We start from the raw sequence: 27,242 nt of genomic DNA on the forward strand, positions 1-27,242 counted from the left end.
TAGGGAAGGAAGGAGAAACTGATGTCTGGAGAGTTTCCAGCCTAGATGCTGGGGCTCACATTTAAGTACTCCTGTGAGGTAGGTAGAGCGGGAGACATTATCTACATTGTACAGACAGGGAAACTGAGGATTAGGAGTCCTGGCATCACTGTGAGACAAATGTGGCCTCTCCAGTTTAATCCAGTGTGTAAGGCTCCCTGCTCCTTTTACAAAGACGGGGATTGAGATCCAGCAAAGGGAAGGGACTTGCTCAAGGCCACTTGGCTAGTCAGTAATTGACAGTCTGGATTCTTTACCTGAGAGCCTCTAACCCCAAATCTAGCACCCTTTCTGGTCTCCCACCTCCCAGCCCACTGTGTTCCTTGTATTGTACCACACTGCCTTCTAATCTCCACCCCACCCTCACAGTTCAGAGACAGACAGGTGGTGCTTCAGAGCTGTGGAGGCATCTGGGACCAAGTCCAGGAAGCCAAGGGGTGAGGAGGCCGGTGTCTGAGGGGAGCAAGGATCACTTGGAATCAGTTTCACAAAGCTGGGAAGGATGGAAAGAGAGCTAGGTAGGCATCTGTCCCAACCCATACCTTAGCAAAGATTCCCCCTACAGAATCTCCAGCAAGGGACCATTCAGCTCTGGGTTGAATACCATCAGAACCACCCCAAGACAGAGACCTTATCAAGCAGCTTTAACTGCTAGGAATTTGATTCCTTACAGCAGGCCTAAAAAGTCCTCCCTCACTTCCACCCCCAATAGCATCCAGGTTACTTGTCCTGCCCTCTGGGTCTACTTTACAGCCCTACATTTGAAGATGTCTCCTAGCAGCCCTCTTCTCCCAGCTAAAAAGTCCTGGTTCTGTGCCCTGGTCTGGATGTGCCCTTCCTATTCTAGCAATTCTCTTTTGGATCCCCCCAGGCCCCCACCTATGAACAACCCTCCTAAAACCTGCTACTTTCTTTCCCATTGGGGTCTGTCCAGGCAGTCAGCTGTGAAATGGAGTCCCTCCTTCCTTACTTGACTCAGTTTGGGGACTTGGATCTGTAAGGGGTCTTAGCAGTCATCTGGATTAACTCATTTTATAGGTCAGGCAACTGAGGTCCAGAGAAGGGAAGGGGCCTATCCCAGATGACCAGCCAGTAAGCCCCTTTGGTCAGGTAGAGGTGGAAAAAGGCCTGGGTGGTGATAAAAAAAAAAAAAGCTGGACAATCAGTCCCTGGGTAAAGAGGACAAGTCTTAGGGTCAAGACAGTGTGAGAAAGTGTGAAGCAATTGAAAACTGGGGACATACCTGACTGTGTTAGCAGATAGATCTTTATTCTCCAGTAGTCAGAGCTGAGGGCACTAGCTGCCCAGGGTGCTGACAGTCTACCAAGGGGCACCCATATCTCACCCTCAGTTTGACTTGTTCAAAAAAAAAGTAAAGAATGGAATGGGGAAGGTAGGGAGGGAAACAGCAAGAGAAAGTGGTTTCTGGCATGGGAGAGAGGCACTCTCCTATCTGCCCCCCCCCCCCCAGAACCTATATAGAGGTTGTTGGGGCCTGAGGGCTTTTGGTCCATCCCTCTTCTGGAACCAAAGCCTGTTGGAGAAACATATGCTAGACTGTGTGAGGAGTGAGGCTGGAAGGAACGTTGGAAGTCATGCAGCCTCACCAGCTCCTAGCCCAGAAGCCCCAGGAAGGAGTTCCAGTTGGATCTGTCCCCAAGTAGCAGGTCGTGAGCTCCCTCGCTGCTGTAGGAAATAGTGAGTCCCCCGTACCTGGAGGTATCCAACCAGAGTCCAGTGGCTACTTTGAAGGGGTTTCCTGCCTGGATGAGTTGGTTAGAGGCCCCTGAGGTCCCTTTCCCCTCTGAGATGGGGTGATTTCTGCCAAGGCCTATGCCTTCCTCCTGGGGGTTGCTACTTGGGCTCTGCCTTAAGAGCCTGGAAGTGTCCTGCCTCCTTCCCGGGCCTCTCTGGCAGAGACACAGATGTTCCCAGAAGCCAGTGCTCCTGGGTCCTAGGTGGCTTGGAAGGTGATCAGGGTAGGCTTCTTGGAGGTGGCAGCTGAGCCTGGGGGTCTGTGGTCCCACGCCAGTCTGTCAGTGAACATATAAGCCCCTCCTTTGTGCTAGGCACCGCTAAGTGCAGTCCACCCTTCCATTCACACCCCATTTCCTAGTATGCTTTCAGATCTGGTACAGAATGAATGATCTCACGGTGGGTACGGCCCCATCTTACTGATGAAGAGACTGAACCCCAGAGGGAACTTAGCACAGTCACCTGGGGAGTTGGCAGTAGAGCCGGGTCCCCTGACTCTTGAGTCCCACAGTCCTCCATGTCCCCTTGCCTGCCCCCTCTCTCCCTCCTTTGCTCTGAAGGAGCCAGAGCCCTGAGTGCACTGCACTGAGTCGTCCCCATTCTGTAGATAAGAAACTGAAGCTCACAAAGGGAGGTGGGGTAGAGGGAAGAAGCATTTATTAAGCACCCACTGTGTACTGCACACTGTGCTAAGCACTTTACATAGATTATCTTATTTGATCCCCCCCCCAACAACCCTGGGAAATAGGGGCTATTACTATCCCCATTTTACAGTTGAGGAAACTGAGACTGACAGAAAGGAAATGACTTGCCCAGGGTAACATGACAGGTAAGGCTCTAAGACCAGTTTTGAACTCCGGCCTTCTGGACTTCAGGTCTAGTACCTCCTAGCTGTCTGTGCAGCATGTGTTCATCACACCCATATAAATGTAGAACTGGCCATCTAGTCCGGCCTTGTTTAATAGATTAGGAAACTGAGGCCAGAGCAGTTCAGTCCCAGAGCTAGGAGTGACAGCGTGTCCCCCAAAGCCAGCTCTTCTCCCTGGGAGCCAAGGCTTCTTCCAACACTCCAGGTACATTTACCTTCCTGACCTCACATCGTGTGCCAGAGGAGTGTAAGGGGCTTCTGCACTATGCTGTCCCCTTGACAGATATTGGGTAGGCCGTGGGCAGGTCCTCCCTGGGCTGCTTATGCTGGGCAGACCTCTAGAACAAAGAGCCAGGGGCCCTTCCGGGGGCCAGGCTTGCCACTGGACACCCTGCTGTCATGCAGGGGCCATGGAACCCACTCAGATTGAAAGCTGATGAAGGGGAAGCAACTTGGCTACTTCCCTTTTCTTCCCCCTATGTTTTCAGCAAAAGAGATCAGCTGTTCCCCAAGAGTAGAAACCGAGTCAGCTGGTATGGTAGAATCGTCTGACTCCATTCTGCATACAGGGCAGCTGAGGCCCTCTAGTTCATCCCATACCTGACCAAGAGATCCCTCCCAGGAGGAGAAGCCAGACTCTCCCAGAGCAGACCCAAGCCTGAATGTGGGCAGTCTGTCAACACCCCCAGGTCCTGCTTTTGTTCTGCCCTCTGGGGTCCAGCTCAACAAGCCTAAGCCCTTTGACCACTAGTGGGTCACTGCCCCTTCCCCAGTCCTCTCTAGGTTAAATTCCCTCTAACATCATTCTTTAAGCCAGGCCTCCTGGAGCGCCCTCCACTCCCCACCCATCTGGTGGCCTCCTTTGGACCAGCTCCAGCTTATCCACGCCCTCCCTAAAATGTGGTGCCTGAGGCACCCGCTAGATTTGTAACCTTAGCTGACTTGTCCTAGAAGGAGGAAAAATCATCCCAGTGGGTGATTCACCGCTGTTTGCCCCGACAAGTCAGCACTGGTGCCTCTTGCCCTTAATGCCATCTACAATGCCAGCCGTGACACGCTGTTGTAAGCAGCAACAGGTTAGCAGAGTCTGAGAGCTGGTGGGGTCATTGTTCAGATGCAGAAACGGAGGGCTCACAGTGCTCAGAGCCAAGACTCTCGACTTAGCTCCAGGTGGGACCTTCGAGGCCACCTTATCTTTTTAAAGATGCTGACCTGAGGATCAAGGGGTTGAACTCCAGTCTCCTGCATTTCTGATGTTTTCCCAAAGCATTTCTCTAAGAAAGATTCAGCATTACAAAGAACTCTCCTCCAGGCAGCCCAGTAAGAGGGAAACTGAGGCCCAGAAGAGGGCAAGTCTGTGGTTGAGGTCATGCTGCAAATCTCTCTATTTCTTCTGCTTTCCATAGTGCTCCCTGGCCTGCCCTTTTCCCATCTCCTCCTCAGCTGTTCATACAGTAGCATTCCTTAGCCTGGTTACACCTGCTGTCCAGGGTTGCCATAGTATTTTGAACGGCTGCCTTCCCAGGTGTAGGCTGCCTCCTAAAAAGAGAGAGGTGAAATGAAAATAACGTAGAGGTACCAACTGGAAAAAAATAGTCTTCCAAATGCCCTAAGGAAACTAAATTTGGAACATACTGTGATCTGGTTCTGTGTGAAGCAGATCTGGGGACTGGTAGGGGGCTCGCGTTTAGACCAGGAGAGCATCAGCCTTGAGTCTAAAAGGTATCACTTTATCAGTGGGTTTGGGAACTCCAAATCTTGGGCTTTTTCTGTTCTTCTGTGCAGCTCTTGGTGTGTGTGTGTGTGTGTGTGTGTGTGTGTGTGTGACAGAGAGAAAGGGAAGAGGAAGGGAAGGGGATGGAGGAAGGGGAAGAGAGAGACGGAGATAAAAGGAGGGAGAGATTGTGAGAAATTGTCTGATTTCTCCCAAGATTTGCTGTCACCATGTCCAGCACAACTTGAGGAGAGACCTTTTCACTCCTTGCTCCAATTTTGGGGGGAGCTGGTGCTCACCATTTTTGGGGTAGGATCCTTGGTTCTCTATCCATTTCATTTTTGTTTGTTAAACTCTAACTGGGTACTTTTTTCCTTTGGAACCCTTTCCTTGGTTATTGACCAGCTTGGAAACCCCCATAAGACTAGAGGGTTGATTCTTCCTAGAGCTGCTTTGGCATTTCCCATTCTTAGAAGTCCAAGCATCGATTAGGACAGCTGGGGGTGGGCATTGGGCGCATTGGGCCACGTCAGTCCTAGAAGAAGTCACACTCATATGGGCTGCAGCTATCACCTTGGCCAAGTCATTTCTCCCTGGGCCTCAGTTTCCTGTCCAGAATTTGGCTAAATGATGTTGAAGGTTCCCTCCAGTCCTGGCATTCCATTCTAGGGGCCCTCCCAGCTATGCTGCTGTCTTTCCTCTGTTCTGCAGTTCCTCTGACGTTCTGTGGTTCTGTAATTTGGGGGGATACTTTACTAGTTGTCTCTTGATGCTGTCCCTCCCTCCCACCCCACCCCACCCTTGCTCATCTTCTCCACTAAGACACTAATCTGTTGGGGGCAGAGACAGCTTTCTTTCTCTGCCCTGAGGAGGTGCCGTATTAAAGGCAAGGTTTGGCTTCCTTATGGCTGAATCAAGTCTTAGGTAGTTAATCTCCCTCTTCTGACACCCAAAGGGAGACTGCGGCTGAGGCCCAGAGCTGCTTTGTGGCATCTCTGGAGAACATCCTGCTTCCCCAAGGCTTCCCAGCAGCCGCAGGGGCTCCCTCCAAAGCCATCATGCAGGGAGGGAGCCTCTGGGCCTTGTGGGTGCACTGTGACCCAGAGAGTGTGGCCAGTGAGTCACGAGGCCCTTCACCCAGTCCTCCAGGTCTAGAACACTGAACCCTCTGAAGAGCCTTGGGCAATCAGAAGGCACAGAGCCCCAGGACAGAGATGACGAAGGGACCCTTTTCCAGCCTTTCTAAAAGCCCTCTCTGCCCTCTCCCTGCCAGGCTCCATTTTTCTGGGTCAACTTTCCCCAAAGAGCCTGGGAGAGCCTGGGCTCAACTGGGTTTTGTTAGCAGCTAGTATATGCCATAGCCTGGTCTCTTTTTTGGACAGAGCCTGAAGTAGCCAGGGCCCAGGAATGGATGGCCTGCTCACCGCCCTCCTGTGAGCCACATCACGTGGCAGAGATGCAAGGGTCACTGGCAGTCACCCAGGCGGGGCCCCCTCTTGAAGACGGGGAGAGTAGAACTGCAATCTCGTGCCCACAGTTGGAGCCAGAGCCTCTGGATCCAGGTCAGGGCTCTTTCCTGGGGCAGGGCAGGCACATCACTACCCTCTCCCCCATCTGCCAATGTGCAAAGCTATCCCATCTCCTTCATCCGTGTAAAAGGCCAGAGAAAGCCAGCAGCCTCCTGTGTCAGGCCTTCAGCTGAAGCTCAGAACTTTGGAGATTTCTTTCCAAGTCCCATTCTTCTTTCTTGGATAACTTTGGTTTGTTCTGTTCTCGGCCCATCTTGGCATCATTGGTCCAAACAGAACGATGGCAAGAGAAATGCTTTGGCGAGCGCCCAGGATTAGTGGGGAGGCAGAGGGCTGGCCAGGATTGCTAGATGTCATCAGTGAGGGAGCCTGCCAAGGGGGGTGAGGGGGGGAGAGGAGGCGGCAAAGCTTGGAGTTTCAGTTTTGACATGTTTTAGTGGATATATACTAGAGCAGAGAGAAGCTTGTGGGTGCCACCGCCATCTCTGCACAGTGCAAGAGAACATTAATCACTCCAGGTCCCATCCGCAGGGGTGCACAGGCCCCCAAACATCACTGAGGCTACTGGCCAGAGCAGGAAGAGGCCATTCCAGACCAACTTTGAAACAGTCACATCCAGACACATAGATATATACATATTGAAGAAACGGGGGAAGGAAACAGACTCACCCAAGGGTCACCTTGTGTGTTAGTGACTCTGGAGAGACCAGACTGCCCCTTATTAGCTCCGATGTTCTCTGCTCCAAGAACTCTCCCCTACCATTTCAGTTCTCAGCTTTCTTCCAGCTCTGATGGGCTGTTCTCAGGCCCCTCCCAGTTCTGACATTCTGTGTTCTTTGTTCCAAGGGCTGTCCCAGTTTTGATATTCCATGTTCTAAGCCCTCTGTCTTATGGGTCCTCTCAGCTTTGACATTCCATCTTCTAAGGGGTCTTCTAAGAATGCTGCTTGTTTCTCTGTCCTGAGGCCCCTCCCAGCTCCAGTGCTTGGGGGAGGGGAGGGGCTCTGCAGAGCTGGACTTTTTCTCTTCCTCCCTCTCTGCTCCAGGTTTTCATGCCCTGCTGTCTCCTGGGTGGACTCCCAGTTGTCTGACCATCCCTTCTGCCGAGAGAGCCCCTCAGGCCTCTGTCCTGGGCCCTCCCCTCTTCTAACTCTCGGTGTTCTCACCAGCCCCCATGGATTCCATTCTCAGCTTGCTTAAACCTCTATATTCAGCCCTAACCTGAGCCCCAGCACCTTCACCCTCAGGTCTGGACCCATCTTAGATCCCACCCCCTCCTGCATGTCCCTCTTCCTTCTTCTGCCAGGCCCTTCCCTCCCTTGTTTGCTGTTCAGTCTTGTTATCTCTCCCTCCACAATGATTGCTGTTGCCTCCCCTTCATCTCCTTCATCTCCACTCTCCCTTCTCTCCAATCCATCCTCTCCTCACAGCTCCTGGTCTGACCATCTCACTCCTCTCCTCTAGAAGCTGCAGTGACTCCCCATTTCCCTTAGGATTAAACACAACTCATATGTGTAGCATTGAAGGTCCTTCCCAGTCTGAAGTGCAGCCTCGAGGCCTCTCTGGGCTGATAATGGATCCCTCCCTTTGGCTCCCACTCCACACTCTGGCCAGCTGACGCACTGGCTGTGCTTTTGCTCAGGTGGACCCACTGCCATAACAGAGTGCTTCTCCTGCCTCTGGGGCCTCCCAGCTACCTTCAGGGCTTAGCTTCCATTCCATCTCCTTCAGGAAGCCCCCCTATGATTGTCCTGATAGTGCCCCCCACCCCAGGCACCTCTCCTGCATTTGCAACTCTGCTGCCATATTTCCCCTTTAAAGACAAGGAGGGCTTCATCTTTTGGATTGCATCCACAAATGTTTGTTGATTGACTGACTGATTTTAACTATCAGTGGCCTCCCAGCCCATCATTTTCAGTGAGACTCTTGAAACCTGTAGGGCACTCAGCTTTTTCCTGGACACTGGGGATCTTTTCCACTGTTTGCAGATTCTTCTAGTATAGTCAGAGTAGACCATCAGGCCCCTTGGAATTAGGAGACCAAACTTAGTTGCTCTGGACAAGTTATGTGACTTCTCTGGCCCTCTGCCTCCTCATTCATACCCATTGGTTGGGCCCCTCTGAGTGACCCTGAACAAGCCATTTAACTTCCCTGAGGCTCAGTTTACTCATCTGAAAAAGGGGGATAGCATGCCTCCTAACACTCCCTGTTTGATGCCAGTAGTGTGGAAAGTGTTACTGTTTTATGTACTTTAAAAAAGAAACAAGACCCAGTGCTGGTGGGCTCCTCTGGGACCTGGGAGCATGCCTGGGCCTCATTGCTCAGTCAGGCTCAGCATTTGAGCAAATCTCCCTAGGTCAGTAGCTCTCGGCACTTTACCTGGCAGAGGCTTATTGAGTTTCTGAGCCTATATTCTGCTGACCTTGAGGCCCACTTCCAGCCCCTGCCCACCTCACAGGTTAGTACAAAAGGCTGTTAGGACCCAGCCTCAGCACCCCTTGGGCAGGAACACTGTCCTCTGCCCAGCATGTAGGCGGCCACCCTGCTGGGCTATTTTGAACTCTTGGTGGACTGGGGTGACCTAGAGGGTTCAGGTATCTGCCAGCGGTCCCTCTTCATAGAGCTTAGTCAGGCCTTGGAAGCCGTAGAGATAGAATTTTCCCTGGTGGCAAGCCAGGCCTGGAACGAAGGCCTGACTCCTACAAGACACATTAACTCTATTAAGGAGCTTTCCAGGGGCGGCTGCGAGAGTCCTAGAATGTTGGAGGTGTGAGAGCCCTTATATATGAGAGCAGAGAATGTCATTGTTGTTCAGGACCTTAGAACTGAGGCCTTGGGATGGGCCTTGGAACATAGTGTATCAGACCTGGGAAGGGCCTCAGAACAGGAAGTGTCAGAGTTGGGGGGGAGCTTAGGGATCTTCTACAGTTAATGTGTTTGAGGCACCTCATGGGGTATATAGCTCAGTCTTTACTTTCCTACTTCCCTAACAAGTGGTCATCTTCTTGAAGATTTCTAGGAATGGGGAACCTCACTACCTTTCAAGATTTTTCCTTATGTAGAATGAAATCTCCCTCCCTCCAGCGTCTACCCCCCATCACTCCACAACATGCTGTTTGGGGCTTTTAAGGTTCTAGATGACAGGTGTCACATCCCTCCTCTCCTTTCACCTGCTCCCTAAGTTTTGTCTTCAGGGTAAACATCCCCACATTCTTCATCCTACGTCCTGCATCCTACAGGGCCTGATCTCGTCCTCTCAGTAAGCCGCTTGACAGTCCCCTTATTATCACCATTTCACAGATGAAAAGACTGAGGCTCACAAAGGTCACACAACTGGCAGGTGGCAGGGTTGGAGTGGGACATCCAGTCTCGACCCTTAAGCCCAGCGTCCTTTCCATCGCTCTTCATCTGGGGCTGGCCTCCCCCTCCACAGAGGGCTTCAAGCCGAGGCTGGACAGCCACTGGGGGTGTTTGGGATTCCTGCCCCAGTTTGGGATGGATCAGAAGACACTGGAAAATCCTTCCTGCCCCCAGAGGCTGTTCTGTCGATGGCATACACTTCGACAATCCACTTAGGTTTGGTTTTTGTTCCGTAGAACAGCCAGGCTGAGAATTTTTCTATCCTCAGCTCCCCTAGCTCCCTCTCAGGGAAGACCCCATGCTTTGGCAGAATTGCTCAGGCCCAAGGTCAAGATTGTGTTGTTTAGAGCTTAGAGATACTCTCGGGTTCCCATAGTCCGTCCCCCTCATTCTTCAAGGGAGGAGACTGAGGTGCAGAGAAGGGAAGGTCTTTGGCCCAGACCCCTGGCAGAGGTGAGATTCAGAATCAGGGCTTCTGCTTCCCTAGCTGACATGTTTCCTGCCCCATGGTGCTGTGAAGACAGCAGACACTCGGTGCCCCATAAGGCAGGCCTGACCAGGGGCAGAGGAAGGGCTTCCCGTCTCCTGAACACACTCAGATCAGAAGCGATTTCTCTAATTACATTGCCCTTAAAAACATCCGCTGGGACTGGAAATAGAAAATCAATGCAGGCAGTGGCTGCTTACCCTCCTTGCATTCTCCACGTCGGGTATTCAAGGCTTCCGGAGTCTGTCCGCCTTGGTAACATTGTCATTCCCGTTGCTCTGCTAAGGCCTTTACGTTTTCACCTAGCTGTCTGTTTAACTCTGCCAGCAGGAGCCTTGGGAATCCTAACACTCGGCACCATCCTCTGCCCTGGGGAAGAAATAGGCCAGGATACCATCATCTGTCATTGACCTGTCACCTACCAGGGATCTTGGCCCCTCCCAGCTGAGGATAGACATGTCAGTCCTCTCTGGCTAGTGTCTGGAGTACCCGCAAGGGGATGTGGAAAATGATGTTGATCAGAATCACTGGGACTTCCCATTTCTCTAGCCACCAGGGCTGTCCTCAGGAAGCTTCCTTCCTTCCTTCCTTCCTTCCTTCCTTCCTTCCTTCCTTCCTTCCTTCCTTCCTTCCTTCCTTCCTTCCTTCCTTCCTCCCTCCCTCCCTCCCTCCCTCCCTTCCTCCCTCCCTTCCTTCCTCCCTTCTTCCCTTCCTCCCTTCTTCCCTTCCTCCCTTCCTTCCTCCCTTTCTTCCTTCCTTCCTTTCTGCCTTTCCTTCTTTATTTCCCCCAGTTCACTCTGCAGCCCAAGCTCCACTTAATGACTGTATGTTGGGCCCTCCTGGCTTAGAGTTCTGGTCAGTGTGAACTTTCTCTTTTGAACAGCAACCCTGAGGGTCTTCCCCTCCCAGTTTGCTTTCTTTCTTTTTTTCTAATTGAAGGGGCCATCCCTTGACTCCCTTCTTAAAGAGGTCTATTTACTGAATGGTCATTACCTCAAAGTGAGTACCTCAGAAGGCCTTAGCCTAAGAGGGCCAGGGTCTCCCATTTCATCCTGGGCCATCTCTAGTCATCCTGACGAATGTCTGGCCACTGGACTTAGATGGCTCTGGAGGAGAAAGTGAGGCTGGTAACCTTGCACAGTCCTGCCTCACTCAGATCCCAAACAACTGCAAGACACATCATTGTTTTAAATATGCGAAATAAAATGCATAGGATTGCAAAGGAAATCAATACTATTGAACTACAGTTTTAAGATATTTTTCAAAAACCTGATGCCATGGTCCTCTTAGGAAATGAAGGACAGACACACATCCTCAGGAAACTTAGAGCACTATAGAAGAAACAGGAAGGCTTCAAGCCAAGGCTGCCTGAGCCTGGACTGGGCCAGTAGCAGGGCTGGACCAGGCCAGTCGGAACTGCTGGAGTTCTGGGGTGGAGGTCTGGAAGGGGCCTTAGGGGCTACCCAGTCCTCTCATTCTACACAGGAGGAAACTGAGCCCCGGGGAATGAATGAAAGAAAAAGCATTTATTGCATGCTAGGCACTGTGCTAAATGCCAGGGGCACAAAAGCCAAGTTAGTCCCTGCCCTCAAGGAGCTTCCATATTAATGTAGGATTTCTTCACTTTTGTAGGGTCAGCTTGGGAAAGCCCACGGGCCTTTAACAAGGCCATGTTTTTAAATATGCAAAATAAAATGCATAGGATTGCAAAGAAAATCAATACTATTGAACTACAATTTTAAGATATTTTTAAAAACCAAGTTCACGTCTTCCAGATGAAGGTCCTCTGTTCTAGTGGTAGAAACAACGCTCCCTGGGCATCCCTCGAGTGGTCAGGGAGGATTGTTTGGGTTGGCAGAATCGCAGAGATGGGGACTGGGGTCATGGGCAAGGAGATTCAGACATTCCTCCCAATAGCAATGGCGAGATGGATTGATGAAGTGATGCTTGCAAGGTATCCAAGGTCAGGATTTGAATTCAGGCCTTCTGAACCTCAGTGGAGTGCCCTCCTCCTGCCCCACCCCATATGACTAGTGTGTGCTGATTCTCTGGCAAAGAGAGGCAGGAGCTGGCTAGGCTTCTCTTGTCCAATAGCAACAACAAAGAGTGACAGGAGTAATAGTTGCCAACTTGTTTGGGCCACTTAAAGGTTCACAAAGCCCTTCACAAATACCTCCCTGTTTGACTCTCCTAACATCACCCCCCCCCCCCGCCTCAGGAGATGCTAGGGATGTGATCATCCCCCCTTTAGAGGATGAGCCTGAGGCTCAGAGACCTTAGGTGACCCAGGCAGGAAGCCTCCAGAGGGGTCCCTGGAGCATGGTCTTCCTGCCTCCAAGGCCAGGCTTTACCAGCTGCTGCTTCTCCTGCCTGGCCTCAGTCTCTGCATGTGCTAAATGAGGAGGTTTGCCTGGCTGACTGACCTCTCAATGGCCTCCTAATGACAGGGCTGGCCTGGGACTTCAGGCCCTCAAGCTCCAAACCTTTCCCTGCAAACCTGCCCCCCCTGCTCTCATCTCTGCTCATTTATAGCAGCTTTGCATGATTCTGTTTATTTGTTTATTTTTAGGTCTAGAAAAAGGAGAGAAAAAAAGAATTGGAACAGCCTTAAGCATTTTTTTTTGGCTTGTTTTAAAGAAAGACCAGAAACTTTCCCTTGATTGAGGCTTAAGATGTTGGTGCCTCCCACCCTCCTTGGATGAGAGATCTGTGTAAACACTGAAGCCCCAGTAATGGGACCTATTGTTTGGTCCCTGGTCCCTTTTAGGGCTCTAAGTCTCCATGGGTGACATCCACAGCCAGCTCCCTAATGTGTCCACAGATCCAGTGCCCCCCCCAGAATTAGTTCTTCTTCCTTCCCCTCCTGTTTCTCCCTCCCCTCCTTTCCCTCACTCCCCCCCCTTCCCTCTCTCTCCCTCCCCCCCCACCAAATGGTCCCTTCCAAGCCGGCTCTCTCACCCGCCCCCCCACTCCCTCTCTCTCCCTCCCCTCCTTTCCCTCTCTCCTTCCCTCCTTTCCTTCTCTCTCTCTCCCTCCCCTCCTTTCTCTCATTCTCTCCTCACCTCCCTTTAGTTCCTCTGTCCCCAGAGTAAAAAAATCCAGTGTAAAAGAGCTGTTTCTCTCTACTCAGTGGCTGTCCCTCATATAGAAGCAAGTACCCAGAGTCCAGTAGGGTTCCCCTCCATTCCTGAGGCTGCTGCAGGTCCCCTGGCCACACAGAGTGTGGTCGTCATAGAGGACCAGCCCTGAGCAGAGCAGATGTCTTTTTAAAAAAATATTTGTTTGCTTGTTTTTTGGAGGGGGGAACACAGGGCATTTGGGGTTAAGTGACTTACCCAAGGTCACACGGCTAGTAAGTGTTAAGTGTCTGATGCCAGATTTGAACTCAGGTCCTCCTGACTCCAGGGCCGGTGGTCTATTCCCTGCACCACCTAGCTGCCCCCAGAGCAGATGTCTTTAGGTGCATCAGAGTTTGAGCCTGGGGAGGCCATGGTTCAGAGCTGAGCTTTGGAAGTCTTGGCCTTTTGTTTCTTCAAAATATCTGATGTAGATGGTGCTTATTTCTCCATGACCTTCATTCTCTAATGGGATGTGGAGATTTGGGAGAACAGGGATTCATCCAAAGAGTTATCTCAGCAGAGACCGCCCCAGAAAGATCACATCCACCAAAACACCATCCACCCCCAAACCGTGATAGACCTTCCCCCAGCACGCCGTAATTTTGTTGTTGAGCTGGTCGAGGGCCAAATCCTCCCTTCTCGGTCACGTGGGGACATGCATTTGGAAGACAGCAGTTGGGAAGCCTTTCAGGAGAAAGGGAAGAGGGATCCATTACCCATGATCTCATTTTGAGATCCTTCAGGATGCCCCGTCAGGCCTCAGAGCTCAGCACATGAGTCATGGAGAGAGCGGCTGTGGGCATGTTTCTGGCCCTCCCTCCTTGAACGGTGAGGGGATGAGTGGGCCCTAAGAGCCCTTGCATCTCAGATGTCCCATGATTCCACGAGGAAGCTTTCTCATTTTTAACTGGTCTTGCCAAGAGCATTAGCCAGCACTTGGGATGCCTGGGCACCTGGAGGGCATCTCTCTACCTCTGTAACTCACCTTGTTCTTTTCATCTACGTTTTCAGAGGACAAAACTGACCTTGAAAATAGTGTCATGCAGAAGAAAATCAAAATCCCCAAACTTTCCCTCAATCACATAGAAGATGAGGAAGAGGTCCGAGACTATGGCGATGACGATGGGGAGTTTAGACACAGTAAGGTATCGCCTTCTTTCCTGTCTTGGGAAGGGCTTGAGGCCTTTGGGGAGTAGCTGTAGCATAAGAGTTCCCCAAGTCAGCCCCTGTGAAATTCAGAGGGATCAATGTCAAGTCCTACACTGGGGTTCAGAAGATCAACTGCCAAAGTAAAGACTTGAGAGGACATGGCAAGCCAACAGGTGTCAATAAGATCTGGGGGTTTGAATGGATGACAGGCTCCAAGGGACTCCACAGCCCAATATAGTAACCAAACCCCAGGTATTTACTGCAGACCCTAGGCTGCCATAGAGGGGGGACGAGGGCAGGCTGGGCATCCCGCTCTCCCTCCCAGGCCCCCTACACACAGCTGGCTCAGTGGTGTGCCACAGCTTAAGAAGGACATTGAAGAACTGGAAGGTGACCAGTGTGTGTCTGTGCTGTTGGAGGGACAGCGGAAGGCACGGGGCATGGTAAGCTTAGCGAGGAGATGGCATGGCAGGCCATGATGGTGGAAGGATGAGCTTTGTTCTGCTTGGCCCCCAGTGGGAGAACTAGCAGCAGCCAGAGGGGTGGAGGAGGACTTTTATCTCCTTCCCTAAGTGGAGTGGGCTCCCTCTGAAGGCCCGGAGCTGGCACCCAGTGGGGAGGGATCCTCAAGCAAAGACTGGAGGGTGGGTGTCAGGACCTCGGCTGGGCACTGGCCTAGATGCTCCATGTCCACTTCTGTGGATCCCCTGCCCCCTCTGGTTTGCACTGTACAATGAGGGTTCAGACTCACTGATCCCCAGGGTCTGTCTGGGATCCATGGGCCCCATCAGAACGCAGGCCATTGATGGCCCCTTCAGCGTGCTTTCTCACAGCAGTCCTGTGAGGTAGGCCTTTCAGGTGTGCTATCCCTCCTTTATAGATGAGGAAACTGAGGCTCAGAGGCCAGTGAATTTCCTGGGTCACAGAGCTGACCGGTGCTGGGGCCATGGACTTTACAGCTGGAAGGGCCTTAGGAGCTGTATCACCCAAAGCCCTCCTTTTGTAGTGGAAGAAACGGGGACCAGGACAGGGAAATGGGCTTGCTCTCTGGTTCCTATGCTAGGAAGCCACGGTGCAAGGATTAGAACTCAGGTCCATCGCTCTGGCAGAGGCAGGTCCTGGACAGGAGCCAAGCCTTGGCCCCTGCTGACTCTGAAGGGCTTGGCTGCATTGTGCTGGGTGTGTGCCAACCGCCTACTCTAATCTTCCTTCTGCATGCTTCTGTATGAGCTTGTTCAACAAGAGGGTTGGTGAGCCCCGAGGCAGCGGCAGACCTGGGAGCCCAGGCCCAGGAGCCCTTGGTCTGGGAGCCTACAACCGTGTCGGCCACCAATAACTTCCCCTCCTGCCACATGGGCCCTGTGTTCCAGAATTGGGGCTGAGGGGCAGGGCTCAGGCCCAGCTCTGCCTCTTCCTGGCTGGGGCCCCTAGGAATCCTGGAAAGACCAAGCACTGGGTGGGAGTCAGTGGAGCTGGGAAGGTCAGCAATGGGCCAACTTTGATCCTGGGGTCATCTTCCAGGGCTCTTTTCACTGAGACATTCAAAACAGAGGAAGTCAGAGCTGTGCTCTTCTGTTCTCAAGCCCCTCCCAGCCCTAATATCCCCTGATTTAAGGCCCCTCCCAGCCCTGACATCTGGTTCTAAGGCCCCTCCCAGCCCTGGCATCCCCTGTTCTAAGGCCCCTCCCAGCCCTGGCATCCCCTGTTCTAAGGCCCCTCCCAGCCCTGGCATCCCCTGTTCTAAGGCCCCTCCCAGCCCTGGCATCCCCTGTTCTAAGGCCCCTCCCAGCCCTGGCATCTGGTTCTAAGGCCTCTCCCAACTCTGATATTCTTTGGTTCTGTGCTCATCTCAGGATGTAAAGCATCTCTGGGGGGGCTTGGAAAGGCCTGAGGCTGAGGCAGCCACCAGATGATTTCTTTTGGACCCTAGAGTCTCAGAACTCAGGTGCACAAGGAACTTCAGCAGTCAGGGCTGTCTCTCTGCGGGGTTGTTTTTTGTTTGTCTTTTTTATGGGTGGGGGCTGGGGGCAGGGCTTTGCCTTTGTTTGTATCCCCCATGCTTAGGCAAGAACATGGCATACAGTAGGCACTTATTAAATGCTTCTTGGCTCAGTCATAAAGGGGGGAGTTCTCTGCCTCTCAGGGTGCCTGCCACGTTGTTGGGTCCTTCTAGTTGTCTGGAACATCCTCCTCCTTGTGGTCAGTGGGCAGAGATCTGCTTCCCTGTCTTGCCTGCTTACTCCCTTGCACCTCACTCTGCCCTCTGGGGCCAAGCAGAATAAGCCCAGGCCCTCCAACTCTTGATAACAAGATCCTGTTCCCCCAAAGTCTGCCCCAGGAGAGGCGTCCCCAGATCCTTCCCCAGCGCCTTCCATGGCACAGTCTCCAGCCTCCTCTGCCTGCTGGGGTCCAGCTCGGGCTCTGGCCAGGGCAGGGGAGGGGGCTGGCTGCCTCCCTCCCTCTGGACAGACAATATCCCTGAACCTTAAGGCTTGACGTGCTCCTGCACGTCACACTGAACTGCCTCTCCATCCCTGAAGTCTCACATTAGATGCTCCTTCCCTCAGCAGCAGGTGGCTCCTCCTCAGACCCAGTGGAACACTGGGTCGGTGCCTCTTTGGGGGCACCTGCATGAAATGGGGTATACTGGCACTTTCGGTGTTGGTGCCCCCCCTTTCCAAGACTCTGGGCTCCCTCAAGATGAGCGCACCATGCTCTGTGTTCAGCAGGCGCTTAATGGTGGTTGTTTTGTTCAAAGTCCCAGGACTTTTTCTCTCCCCCATCCCCCTTCCTCTGACCGCACTGCTCCCTCTTCTCTCCTCGTGCAGCCCAGGCGCAGGAGGTGGCACTGACCCCTGTTCCCTCTGTTGTCACCCCCAGAGACAAGAGGGGCGGAAGCAGAGTGAGTCAGGGGCCCACAAGAGTATCGAGGCCGTGGTGGCCCGCCTGGAGAAGCAGAACGGGCTGAGCCTGGTGGGCAGCGCCAGCCCCGAGGACATCTTTGTGGACTCCTCCAAGGGCATGGACGGCATGGATGGCATGGACGAGGCCGTGGTGCCCCGGGCCCTGTACGAGGAGCTGCTCAGGAGTTACCAGCAGCAGCAGGAGGAGATGCGCCACATCCAGCAGGAACTGGAGCGGACTCGCAGGCAGCTGGTGCAGCAGGCCAAGAAACTCAAGGAGTGTGGGACTCTGGTGTCGGAGATGAAGGAACTGCGGGATCTGAACCGCCGGCTCCAGGACGTGCTGCTGCTTCGGCTGGGCAGCGGTAAGTGCCGACGGTCCTGGCAGGGTAGGGAGGGGAGGGCCCTGACCCTTCCAGGGGCAGACTCAAGGTTCTCCGTCTGAACCCCAGCTCCGCCCCTTGTCCCGTCGGACTCCTGTAAAACGGGTCCATGGGGCGAGAACCACACAACATTGGGGCTACCTGAGCAGAGCAGGGCCCAGGTGTCCGTGCCTGCCTCTCTGCTGCCTGCTGTTTTCACTGGTGGCCTTATCCAGAATCCTCAGGGGGCATGCTTCCCATAGCACCCTAGCTCAGCTAGACAGCCACCGTCTTGGGTGACAGAATGAGCATCCAAAAAGGCCTTGACAGGGAGCCACCAGTTCGAATGAGGATGAGCTTACATTGTCTCTGGCTAAATGTAAAGTTTTACCCTGTGAGTTCAAAAAATCAATTCTCTGGTATGAGACAGGACAGCCTTGGCTAGGCAGCAGTTTGTCTGAGAGGGCTGTCGTGGGGAGTGGGCTCAGGATTCACGACAATATGCTTTTGTGAGCTCAGAAAGTTCATGGGATAGAGGCCCCCCATCCAGGACTGGGGACTGTCCTTGTCCTCTGCCCTGGTCAGATAGACCCCGTCTAGAGGACTGGGCTCAGTCTGAGGGTGACCAGAGGAGAATGACCAGGATGGTCCAGGGCTGCAAGGGGCATGCCACATGGAGGAACAAGGGCTGTTTAGGGGGACCATGAGAACTGCATTTGGGCCTTTGAAGGGCAGCTACTTTAACCTTGTTCTACATTTCAAGAGAGCACCGGAGGGAGGGCCAGGGAAACTGAGATTAAATCTGACAAAAGTCTGGCTCTTGCACCAGGGTGGCCATGGGCAAGTCACTTCCCTCTCTGGGCCTCAGTTTCCTCTCCTGTAAGGGAATGATGCTCATGGCCCTGCCTGCCTTAGATCTGGGGTCATTTTGATTTGGAAAGCCCTTGGGAGGTATTGAGAAAGCAGACGGGCAAGAGCTGCTGCCAGGCTTCTGTTCATAGCCCCTGACAATGCTGAGGCCAAGCTCTGAAAACCTGTGTCTGACCGGGGAAGGAAAGGCTCCTTTCTTTTCAGGATCCCATGTCCCCGAAGGCAGGGGCACATGGAGAGATCACCATGAAGGTGGTGATTCTGACTTGCCCCACTTAGTGGCTTGGGCCCGGCAGGCCTGCCCAGTCAGGGTCTGCCTTGAGCTGACTGTGTGGCTGGGGCCAACTCCCTCCTCTCTGTATCCTCACCTGTAAAATGGGCATGTTGAGGTGCTGGAAGGACATCAGATGTTACTATTATTGTTGTTTGGTCCATCCTGGGACCTGATCAGCTTGATGGGGAGAGTGGGCCCAGAGAGGGGACACCTCTTGTCCCTTGGGACTCCTATAAAACGGGGCCATTAGGCAAGAACCACAGAATGTCAGGGCTGCCTGAGCAGAGCAGGGCCCGGGCGTCTGTACCTGCCTCTCTGCTGCCTTCTGTTTTCATTGGTGGCCTTATCCAGAATCCTCAGGGGGCATGCTTCCCATAGCACCCTAGCTCAGCTAGACAGCCACCGTCTTGGGTGACAGAATGAGCATCCAAAAAGGCCTTGACAGGGCGGGTAGGTGGCGAAGTGAATAGAGCACCAGCCCTGGAGTCAGGAGGACCTGAGTTCAAATTCGGCCTCAGATACTTAACACACACACACACACACACACACACACAAAACTTGCTGTGTGACCTTGGGCAAGTCACTCAACCCCAATTGCCCAGCCTTCCCCTCCAAAAGAAAAATAAAACAAAACAAAACAAAAAAAAAAACCAAAAAGGCCTTGACAGGGAGCCACCAGTTTGAATGAGGATGAGCTTACATTATGTCTGGCTAAATGTAAAGTTTTACCCTGTGAGTTCAAAAAATCAATTCTCTGGTATGAGATGGGAGGACTAGCTAGGCAGCAGTTTGTCCGAGAGGGCTTCCTGGCTTGCCTCTGGCAGCACTGGGCCTAAGATCTGGCATTGTGACCCAGTAGATGTCTCCGTGTCCCGAGGTGCCTCCACAGCCTGCCCCCCCACCAAGAAACTCATCTCCTCCCACCAGCCGTGACCCACAGGCTTGTGAATTTTAATGGCTCTTAGAGATCTATTTGTTCAGAAGTTTTTAAACCATTTCTGTGTCTTAGATCCCCCTTCCCCCGCCCCCTGCATTAAGTCTAGTGAAGCCTAGGGACCCTTTCTCAGAATAGTGTTTTTAAAGGCATAAAACAAAATGAGGAGGATTAAAAAGGAAGCCAGTTGGAGTGAAGGGCAGTTGTCCAGAGCGTCCACAGAACTGGATTCAGAAGCTCCGCTGTAGTCCAGCCCACTTGGTTTCCATGGCCCTAGCAGAGACTATATGGCTGCAAGGCCAGAGTTAGAGCCAGACCCTGAACTAGCAGAGAAGTCTCTTAGAAACATTCCTGGACACGGGAATGAACAGCCCCTCAGGCTTTTCAGTCTGAGGGGAAGAAGAGGGAGAGAGATTGGAGCTCTTCTGCTTGGCCTCCAGGACAGAGCTGGGACAAGTGGGTGGAGGAAGATATTCCTCACATTGTAGAGTAGACAGGGAGGCCTCAGAAGGTGGTGAGTGCCCTGCCTCTGAGGTGAGGAATCACTGGTCATGGGGCGTTGGGCTGGCTGCTCCCTGAAGTCAGTCCTGGCTGAGACAGAGGGAAGGAGCTTTGTGTTTGGCCTGGGAATCCAGGGTGCCACTGTCGGCAGCTCCCGGCCTGAGGTATTTGCAGGAGATGGATTTTTGGTTTTTGTGTTTTTTTTTTCAGGGAACCCACTCCAAGATGAACCTTGTGACTTAAAGAGAACCCGAGTTGTCCTTAGTCAGAGTTGAATTTAAGCCTTTAAAAAGCCTCATTGGAAGCCACAGGAGTGCTGGTCTTTGGCAACAGGGAGAAATTTCCATCCCCAAATGAGCAGCCTTTAACCATTGCGGGTACATGAGACCTGCTGGAATGGGGCATAGTTTCTGTTGTTTTCCTACAACGATTTGCCTGGAAAAAAATTGCCCTGCAGCCTGAGTGCCAGCCCCATGGAGGAAACAGAGTGGGCATCCCCGCCTGGGCAGCTGCCATGGGAGAGCAATCCAGCCTAGTCCAACAAATGTGTATTAAGCATCTTTTGTTGTTCAGTTGTTGTTCAGTCATGTCCTACTCTCGGTGACCCCATTTGGGGTTTTCTTGGCAGAGATACTGAGGTGGTTTGCCATTTCCTTCTCCAGCTCATTTACAGATGAGGAAACTGAGACAAACAGGGTGAAGTGACTTGCCCAGGGTCACACTGTCTGAGACCAGATTTGAACTCAGGTCCTCCTGACTCCAGGGCTTCTGCTCTATCTGCTACACCACCTAGCTACCCCTTAAAACAGCATTTTTGAATGCTTCAAATAAAATGCTTGGGGATTATAAAGGAAAACAATCCAATGGAAATAGTTATCAAAGTCTTTTCAAAAATCCAAGTCCACAGCACTCTGAGATCTTTCCACGGCCCTGCATTTGGTCTAACCCCCTCGCTTTGCAGAGGAGGCAGTGGATCTTGCCAGGGTCACCCTGTTGGCCGCAGGTCAGTTCAGGCTGGCCTCTTTCTGCTGCTCGCCATGCTGATGGCATGGCCGTGGGCACTAGTGGGTTGGAGGGCTAGGCTGGAGGCATGCCACGTTTACAGGGCAGTTATCTGGGGTCCTCTCTGTGAGTCCCCACAAACAGTGTGGATTTGGGCTCCCAAAATGAGGAGGATCACCAAAGAAGCAGCTTCTCTGTCTGGGTGGAACAGGAGGCCTGTGGTTGGGGCCTGGGGCCATTTCAGATGACCCTCCTCAAGTCCCCCCCTCCCAATCCCCAGCATGACCCCAGACACTGGGGGTTTCCACTTTGGCAGGGTCTGTGTCTGAAAGCCAGGAAGAGATGACTCTTCAAGGCATGTGGACCTGCCTGCATTCAGAGATACATGAGATGCCATGGTGGGCACCCGAGCCCTATGGAGACAGGACATGCCCTGTGGGATGCCCAGGGCACAGCAAGGGACAGCAAACAAGAGAGGCTGGGGGCAGTCAGAGTGAAGAGCCAAGCTCCTAAAATGAAGACAAGGGTTAGAGGCAGGGAGGGAAAGGGTGAGTGTGTGTGTACATGTGTATATGTGTGTCTGTGTATGTGAGAGAGTACCTGTGTATGTGTGAGTATGTAAGTGTATGTGTGACCTTGAGCAAGTTACTTAACCCCAGTTACTTAGGGGCAGCCAGGTGGCTCAGCGAGTAAGAGCACCGGCCCCAGTGTCGGGATGACCTGGGGATCAAATCTGGGCTCTGATACTCAGCACCACACCCAGAAATAACTGGCTGTGTAACCTTGAGCAAGTTACTTAACTCCAATTGCTTTTAAAAAAAAGCCTTCTGAGAAGAGGTGTCTAGGTTTCACCCGACTACCTAAGGTGTGTTCCAGGACACAGAAAAGACCAAGACCCCCTCGGCTCCCTCGATTCACAGGAAAGGCAGGAGAGGCCACTGTGCAGGCTCCTTTTCTCCCTCTCTTGGCATTCCTTAAAGGCCCAGCTCTTGAGCTTCCTGACCCCTCCTCCAGTAGTAATAACCAGGCTCACAGACCCCTGGCTTTATAGTCATGCTTAGAGATCTTGGGTCTTTGGAAGGAGCATCAGGCTTGTTGCAGTCAGACCTGTGGGTCCCCTGGGCTACCTTAGAGAAGGTGGGCCAGGGACCAGAAGTGAGGAGCTAGCACAGGCCCTGCAGCAGGGACTGGAGACCCTCTCCAGTCTATATTCAATCAATCCCATACTACCTGTGCTGTTCTGGCCCACGGCAGATCAGAAGTGGCCAATTACAGTGAGGCAGGCCAGACCCCCAGACAGGGGACCCTAAAATGACGTGGGCATTCAAAACCAGGCTCAGCCTGGCTCGATTACTGATAGTTAGAGACATGACCCTGAGTCCTTGAGAATAGTGAAATGTGGTTCTTTGGTCTTAAGAAAGCAGCAGCTCAGAAGAGAAACTCATTTCCGTGTATCACAGCAGGGCTGTTCATGTCCTTCCCCAAAGCCGTCAGTACTGGAATGGGCACAGGAGTGGATACAAGCACAGACAAAGCATACACAACGCTAAGAGGTCCCAAAATGGAGAGGTTAGGGGGCATGGGAGCTGCCTGGAGGGCAGTCAGGGTGCTGGGAGACAGGTATGAAGAGACAAAGAGGTTCCTCCCAACTGGTGGGGAGATCCTGGTGGACCTCCTGGAACAAGTGACATCAGGTCCTGGTTTGAAAGGACTGGGAGGGAGGTTATCATCAGTTGGGGGAGGGTAAGGCAGGACTAATGGCCATGGTGCAATATCACAGGCAAGGAGGGTCTGGTCTGGGTGGGAGGCCACAATATCTCAGCCAGGAAGAGATCTAGTGATGGTAGACATGTTGGGGAGGAAGGATGAGAGGGAACAGGAAGACGTCGTGGAAGGGGCAGCCTGGTCTGGGAGGCTTCCATAGTCAGGGAAGGCACACGTGGTCCAGGTGTTGGTCTAAAGGCCTCTGTTGGCCTTCATTCGCATTTTCCATTTGTTCAGTGAGGGCCTTAGAGAGTTGTCTGTGTTGCGGGCTGAGTAGAGCCAAAGGGCTCTGGTTCCAATCCTGCTCTAAATTTTACTGCCTGTGTGACTGTGAGCCAGTCAGCCCCAGGGACCTCATGTTCTTCCTCTTTAAAAAGATGATCTCTGAAGGCCCTGTGTTCTGTGACCTCAGGGTGCTCCTGACTCTTATAGCCTGTGTTCTGTTTTCAAAAGATGCTTCTGTCTCTGATATGCCAGGGTCCTAGGGGTGAGGAAACTGCTGGGAGGCACTGCCGCACAGAGGCTAGTGTGAAATGAAGCATTCATCCAAGGCCCGCTCTCTTCACTGCATCCCCTGGGCCCAGGAGGCAGCCTGAGGGCCTGGGTGACCTCCGCTAATTGTGTTCTCTGCTGGTGGCCCAGAAACCTATCACCTCGGGCCGACACTGGGGAGTGGAGAGGCCAGAGAAGACACAGCTTCCCTTGGGACCAAGAATCTTCACGGCTGGTTGACATTGCAACCGTTGAGGCTACCCCTGCCCCATACTCTGCTCCTCCTGAGGGCTTCTCCCCTGAGAGAGCCCTAGGAAGGAAGAAAGCTGGCCTGGCCAGGGCCGAGGCATCCCTTCCTCTCAGAATGTCCAAGCTGAAAGGGCCTGAGCCTTGTCTAGGGGGCCATCCCCTACCTGAACAAGAGACCCTCCCCCTCAGCATCCCTGAGGAGGGCCTGGCCTCCAGAGGCAGCCCACTCCACTCTGGGACTGACCAGCAGAGCCAGGCTGGTCCCTTCTTCCACATGACCACAGCAGGAAGGCCCCGAGTCCTTCATGGACATGCTCCAGCATGTCTGAGGACTCCTTAAAATGTGCCCAGAACAGAGCTCCCTCCTCCTCCAGCTGAAGAAGACAGAGGTCAGTGGAGCCAACACCTCCCTAACCATGGACACTGAGTGTCCAGCCTCTCCCTGGCTTCTTTGTCTTCCCTTTTGTGCTCACCTCACGAGGAGCTTGCAGGCCATGGCAGTGTGACTGGGGCAGGCGGTGGATGGACGTTCCTTAGTGAACATCCTCCCAAATCTTGATTCCCATTTTATAGATGAGGAAGCCAGGGTGCACTCTTGTGACCTGCACTCAGCTCCGTGCCTCCCAGGCAGAGAGGAGAACCCAGGGGCCTTCAGCCACCTCTAGTCCAGTCCACACACAATGGGAATCCCTGAGAGAGCCTCAACTAGGCCTGCCCTTCCTGGTCTGAGATATCTTATTTCTGACTCAGAGAAAGAGGAACTGTCTCCCCCTTTCAAAGCCCGTTCTGCCTCATCTGGGATGAATCCTTTGTTCTGGGGGTGACGGGTGTAAAGATGGCTGGGGGGAGAGAAGAGGGTGGCAAGTAAGAATAGGTTGAGGACGTCTGCATGTGGTGAATCCATACCTGTTAAGTGCCAGGCACCATGTCAGGTGCTAGGGGTACAAAGAAAACAAAGAGAAGGTGCCTGCCCTTGAGGGGCTTACAGTCTGATGGGGACACATCTATATACTGTCCCACTATAGACAGCATAAACAAGAAATAATTAACCTAGGGAGGGAGGGCACTCATTAAGGAGGCTGGGAAAGGCTGCCCATAGAAGGTGGGATTTTAGCTTCCCTGAAGCCAGGGAAGGCAAACAAATGTGGCCACTGACCAGTTAAAAAGTAGAGTCCCTTGCCTAAAAGAAACTGGTGCTCTTTTCGGAGGGAAAAGGACCTGAACGCAAACTCTACCAAATCATTTACGAGTCTGGGAGAAGGAAGGAGCTGCTGAGCGTGTGCGGTCCCTGCTCTGCAGCTTCCCTCTAATGGGAGACAACATGCAAACCAAAGCCTTACAGGGTATTTAGAGTGGATGGAGGGGAATTTCAGAGGGAATGCACTGGGGGAGGCAGCGACCAGGGAAGACCCCCTGTAGAAGGAGGGATTTCAGCTGATCTTGAAGGAAGTCAGGAATTCCAGGAGGCAGAGGTGAGGAGGGAGAGCATTCCAGGCATGGGCCTCAGTCAGGGCAGAGGCAGGGAGATAAGGCAATGGGAAGTGTTGTATTTGGGACATAGAGTGCAGGAAGGAGAATGATGAGATTGGAAAGGTGGGAGGGGGCAGGGGCTTTAAATGCAAGCAGAGGGGTTTATACTTGAGCCTGGAGACAAAAAGGGACTCTGGAGTTTATTGAGAATGGGAGGCAGGGGTTGGGGTGAGGCACGGCTGCACCTTCTCTTTGATGGCTGAATGGAACATGGACTGCAGTGGGGGGAGATTGGAGGCAGGCAGACCCCCAGTGGGTTATTGCTGTGGTTCACGTGTGGGGTGGTGGGCCATGGCAGGGCCTGAGGAGAGGAGGTGAAATCGACAGGCCTTGGAAACAGATTGGATGTGGGGGGATGAGAGGCAAGGAGGAGTCGAGTTGGACACCAAAGGCTGGAAGGTGGGGGTCTGGGAAGACCCTGACGCCCTAGTCTGGCACTCCTGTCTCTGTGACCCTCCCCGTGTGTGCTTTTATAGATTTGCTGGTGGCCCCTGGGCTGGAGGAAACGCTAGGAGGTAGTTTTATCCCTGGTTGAAGCCCTGGCCCAAGGCTCAGTGACATACCTGGGGAGGGGAGGTAGTGAGTACCCTGCCTGGGAGGGGGCCTGCATGCCAGGCTGCAGACTCCCCAGGTGATTTACATGACCCTGGCCTTGGAAAGGCTGTGGCCAAGATCAGCTTCCCCAGGAGGAGATGCCCTGTTTGTGGGAGGCCGGGCAGAATCCCTGCCTGAGCATGGGCATGCAGGATCTTTGCTGACTGCGTGATACACAGAGGGGCCACCTGGAGTTGGGAGAGCTGGACCCCATTCATCCATCAGTCTGTCTGTTAGGCCCCATGAGGTGCCAGACGCTGTGCTGGACTCCAGTGGTCCTGCCCTCAAGGGACTCTTCCTGCTGCCAGAATCTGAGCTCCCACATGTGATGATGTCCTGGGAACCAGCCCCCTGCAGTGCCCTGCACAGCCATTCCTGGGAAGTTGCAAGAGAGAAGCAGGCTCAGGCCAGTGCCACCCTTTTTCTTAGCCTGAGGGCTCCTCGCCTGCAAGACAGGTATGGGAGCACTCACAGGCAGTGGCTCTCACATTACCCTTGCCCTTGCCAGGGGAGCCCGGGCTCTGGCAGGCCTGCCAGGCTGGACAGACCTCAAGGCCAGGCCTGGTGATAGGCGTTGTCTGTCATTGGAGGCCTGACCCTGGGGGCAGTCCAGCTCTTCTCAAGGCTGTCTCCTGAGGGTTTGGGACTAGGTTACCACCAGATTCTGGCTGCAAGGGGCACTTGCCTTCCCCCAGGAGCTGTGCTGGGATTGGGGGGAAGGGGGAGTCCCTGCCTAGAAAGGTGCAGAACTTGAGGATAGAGAAGGAAGAAGCTGAGGCATTGCAGAGTGCCTGAATGTTGTCTCACCCTCAGAAGATGGGGTCTCCTGGAGGAGAGAGCTCAGGCTGATCTGCTTGTCCTGGGAAAAACTGTCTTCATGAACACACCATCCTCCTCCTCTCTGAATTCTATGCAATGGGTATGACTGTCTCCATCAATGCCCAGCATGGAGAACACAAGGCTTCCCCTCTTAGAAGGCTCCTCTGGTCAGTGTGGTGTAGTAGGAAGTGCAGGGGCAGGAGCCAGGGGTCACAGCCCAGCTCCAGGCCTCAGGCCAGGCCCACTGAGCCAAGCCCCACATCTGTCAGATGGGAGGATGCCCCACTAAGCGCAGGTGGCCAGGACCACACAAGGACAGCAAGGGCCTCGTAAGTCCTCCCGCACTTTCATCACCGTTGTCAGTGATTGTTGGGGTTGGATGATGCAGAGTCCAAAAGGAGAAGGGCACCTTCTCAGTGAGCAAGCCTTGGTGAAGCTCCTACTGTGGCACTACACTTGGCACTGGTGATACAGAGACCAAAGATAAAGCAAGCCCTCCATATGCCCCTGCCTGTGCTGGCTGAGTCCAGCCCCCACCACACTGCTGAGAGTCCCAGAATAGAGCCACTGTCACTCTAAAGATGCGCTGCCAACTTCCCATGCAAGAAGAAACGAGCGGATGAAGCATGCCAACTGTGCACCCAGGCCAGGCCGCACAGTTGGATGGAGAACCTGCCGAGCTTGGGCCGTTGAGTGGACAGTGAGAGGGGCCTCGGATTGGCTGGGAGAAAGGAAGTGATCAGCATTACCTTGGGAAATGTCACAGTGCTTTTAAATCTCTTATCCCTGAAGTAAAAACCCAGTTTTTAAGCCTCTGAGTCCTTTTGGTCATGCTCCATGACTGTGAGTCTTAGAATAGCTCAGGTTCTGAGAACTCTTAAAGTTGGGGGAAGCCTGGGGGTCAGCAGAGGGGCACACTGTGGGGGTGA

The 27,242-nt window shown here is 53.2% G+C and overlaps 2 protein-coding genes across 3 annotated transcripts in view; both read left to right on the top strand.

Moving 5' to 3' along the window:
* LOC138164829 (cytosolic carboxypeptidase 6-like) overlaps positions 1-27,242 on the top strand; it is an 824,829-nt gene that overhangs the window by 661,876 nt on the left and 135,711 nt on the right. The window lies entirely within an intron of this gene.
* Positions 1-27,242, top strand: part of LOC138164998 (BEN domain-containing protein 5) — a 43,579-nt gene that overhangs the window by 1,066 nt on the left and 15,271 nt on the right. The window contains exons 2-3 of one of the 2 annotated variants that reach the window (XM_069093037.1): positions 13,882-14,015; positions 16,900-17,287. In XM_069093037.1, the coding sequence (XP_068949138.1) occupies positions 13,882-14,015; positions 16,900-17,287 (522 nt within the window). The remainder of the gene's footprint in view (positions 1-13,881; positions 14,016-16,899; positions 17,288-27,242) is intronic. The other variant, XM_069093038.1, reaches the window with a different exon arrangement.

Source organism: Petaurus breviceps, unplaced genomic scaffold (genome assembly GCF_028583685.1).
Source record: "Petaurus breviceps papuanus isolate PSGF00001 unplaced genomic scaffold, PetGlider_PUasm1.0 207, whole genome shotgun sequence".
Taxonomy (NCBI): domain Eukaryota; kingdom Metazoa; phylum Chordata; class Mammalia; order Diprotodontia; family Petauridae; genus Petaurus; species Petaurus breviceps.